This window comes from Odocoileus virginianus, unplaced genomic scaffold, assembly GCF_023699985.2.
Source record: "Odocoileus virginianus isolate 20LAN1187 ecotype Illinois unplaced genomic scaffold, Ovbor_1.2 Unplaced_Contig_20, whole genome shotgun sequence".
NCBI lineage: Eukaryota > Metazoa > Chordata > Mammalia > Artiodactyla > Cervidae > Odocoileus > Odocoileus virginianus.
In genome coordinates, this window is record NW_027224337.1 from 588444 (window position 1) to 591700 (window position 3257).

General features: G+C 38.3%; 1 protein-coding gene across 1 annotated transcript; it reads left to right on the forward strand.

Moving 5' to 3' along the window:
- The first annotated feature begins 459 nt into the window (after positions 1 to 459).
- On the forward strand, positions 460 to 1407 carry LOC139034040 (olfactory receptor 56A3). Its single transcript, XM_070464185.1, has one exon. It carries the CDS (start codon positions 460 to 462, stop codon positions 1405 to 1407), a length of 948 nt encoding a protein of 315 aa, XP_070320286.1.
- Positions 1408 to 3257: the final 1850 nt, after the last annotated feature.

Consider the following 3257-nt stretch of genomic DNA (forward strand, 5'->3'; position numbering starts at 1 on the left):
TCTGTGCCAGGATTTGCTGCTTATTTGGTTGTACTGCTATAGTTCAATCGTATGTATGGTAGTTTGTGTAGTCCATAAAAGCAAAAAAGAGGAAGAAACTTAGGAGTACAAATTTGGAGATTCACCTTTCACAAAGTAGTTTTCTAAGTTATTTTCTCCTTCTTTTAGTTTCTATAAAGATTTAAAAGCTCCAATAAATCTTGAATAAATCCAGCATATATAGACAAGTCATATCACTCCAGTTCTATTTTTTTAACATAAAAGGAATATACAAGTAGTATGACACAAAGGTTATACAAATAAATTTTCTGGGCTCTGGAAAATCTGCTAGGATGCAACAGTTTCACTTAACTAAAGCAATTTATTCTACAATATCTTCATGCACTATGAATCAGTAGCTAAATTTTATCCTATTTTTACAGATCACTAAAAGAAAGCTGTAGAAATATATGACAAAATATGACAGCACACCAAAATGGCAGCATCTCTGATGAGATTTCAGACTTCCTCCTGAACTGTTTTGTCAGGTCCCCCAGCTGGCAGCACTGGCTGTCCCTGCCCCTCAGCCTCCTCTTCCTCCTGGCCATGGGGGCCAACACCACCCTCCTGATCACCATCCGGCTGGAGGCCTCTCTGCACGAGCCCATGTACTACCTGCTCAGCCTGCTCTCCCTGCTGGACATGGTGCTCTGCCTCACCGTCATCCCCAAGGTGCTGGCCATATTCTGGTTTGACCTCAGGTCCATCAGCTTCTTTACCTGTTTCCTTCAGATGTACATCATGAATTCCTTCCTTGCCATGGAGTCCTGCACATTCATGGTCATGGCCTATGACCGCTATGTGGCCATCTGCCAACCACTGAGGTACCCATCCATCATCACAGATCAATTTGTTGCAAAGGCAGCCATCTTTATTTTAGCCAGAAATGTCCTTTCCACAGTCCCCATCCCCATCCTTTCTGTACGACTCCATTATTGTGGGAGAAATGTCATTGAGAACTGCATCTGTGCCAATATGTCTGTGTCCAGGCTATCCTGTGATGATGTCACCATCAATCGTGTCTACCAGTTTGCTGGAGGCTGGACCCTGCTGGGATCTGACCTCTTTCTCATCTTCCTCTCCTACACCTTCATACTAAGGGCTGTTCTGAGACTCAAGTCAGAAGGAGCTGTGGCCAAGGCCCTAAGCACGTGTGGCTCCCACTTCATCCTGATCCTCTTCTTCAGCACCATCCTCCTGGTCTTTGTCCTCACTCACGTGGCAAAGAAGAAGGTGTCCCCTGACGTGCCAGTCTTGCTCAATGTCCTGCATCATGTCATCCCTGCAGCCCTCAACCCCATTGTCTATGGGGTGCGAACCCAGGAGATCAAGCAAGGAATCCAGAGGCTACTGAAGAAAGGATGGTAATTAGGACAACTGGATCTCTGCATTCATAAAGTAGGATGATTTTTGAATCAATAATGGATGAGTGGACTGAAGTTCAGTAAGTTTTACTCTCAAACTGGATGAACTATGTGTCTCCTTTTAATAATGCTGAAGTTTCATTTAGAGTTTCTCTTTCTCTCACTTCTCAATCAGGAATTTTCTTGGCCCTTTCTCCTCTTTTCCCACACCTATGATCCTATTTTGTATAAAATACTATGCTTCCTTAGGGCAGGATGTAAAGAGAGAGATTTACTTTCCTGAATAGCCAACTGTTCTATGACATAAAATTTACAATGTGAAGTAAACAACTGTGGATATTTGGTGGATTGTGTTGTATAATGTGTAATGTCTATTATTTCCACAGTAAGGAACATGCTGGAGGAGAAAAATAGGAGTTGACATTTCAGTCCTGAATGGTGGAGAGTTACTACCGGTCTTTAATTGGGTCTTTTACTCTCATTCTTCAAGCCACATGATTGTCTTTCTTTGTCACTGCTTCTGTTTCTGGTCCCTGCTCTGTTCTTGTCTGGGCCTTTGTCTCTATCTTCTCTTCTAGGAAGCAAGATGATTTCTGGCAATGTACATTGCAAAAAGGCAGGGTGTTCTCCTGAATTGCTCATGTGTTATCAGTGAGTTTTATTAGATTTAAGAGACTTCTAAAGTATCATTACCACCTATCATTTGAATCCAGAGTGTCACCATTTCTGGTATGCAAATAGAGCTCTGCTAATGAGTTAAAGAACTGCAAGCATTATAAATACAATCTAGTAATAATTCTAAAATATAAAACAGACTAGATGGACATTGTTTTCTTTTCATTGGACAGTTTCATTCCCAGAGTTTCTTGTATCTCTGGGAATTCTGTTAGCTATTAAAGTACAAAGATATTTAAACATTATTGCTGTTTTCAGTGGCTCAGAGTTTCGTTTGGAGGAATACAAACATTAATTCCAGGAATCCACAATTCTCAAATGAAAGATCTCCCCAAAATTTATTTTTCCCAAAGATTTTAACATAACAAAAATCCTATCTAGTCTAAAATGTGCATAACTGGATGCCAATGGGAAGGTCTTACAAATACAGATATAATATTCCTCTAAATTAAACTTAAGCCACTAAATCTTAGAAAATATTAAAGTCTTCAAATTTTAACAATATTATATTAATGTACTAACTTAAAACTTTGTGGACAGATCTGTATAAGTGTAACAGTGTTTGTATATCAAGTTCAGATCTCTCCAGTAGAAAAAACATGAATGTAAAAAATTTTTTTCAATGAATTACATTGTGAGATTTAGAGCACACACTTTCTCAAAACTAAGGAAATTTTACATAATTTTGTCTCCCAAAGTAGACCAGTACAATGCTCACATTTTTAAAATATATGTGTGAAAGGTTTATGTTGTTTTGTTTATATACATTTATATGTTTGTGGCCCACATCAAAGCAGTATTGACAGACTCATTTGATAAACAAGGTAAACAGATTTAGCAATGGCTTTATTTCTCTTAAATGGGTGATACAAAGGGAGATGTCTTCTAGAATATTTCTCTCCATTTGAACCGTATATTTAGTTTTGGGGTTTTGGTAGCCAAATCAAAAATTAAAAAGTTAATTATAATAGTGTATTTTATTTACTCCAATATAATCTAAACATTATCATTACAGTACATAATGAACATAAAATAATTTAATAGTGAAATAGTGTGCATTCTTTTTATGTGCTACGTCTTTGAAATCCCTGGTGTCTCAACAGTAAAGAATCTGCCTGAAACACAAGGAAACAGGAAACCCAAGTTCGATCTCTGGGTCAGAAAGATCCCCTGGAGGAG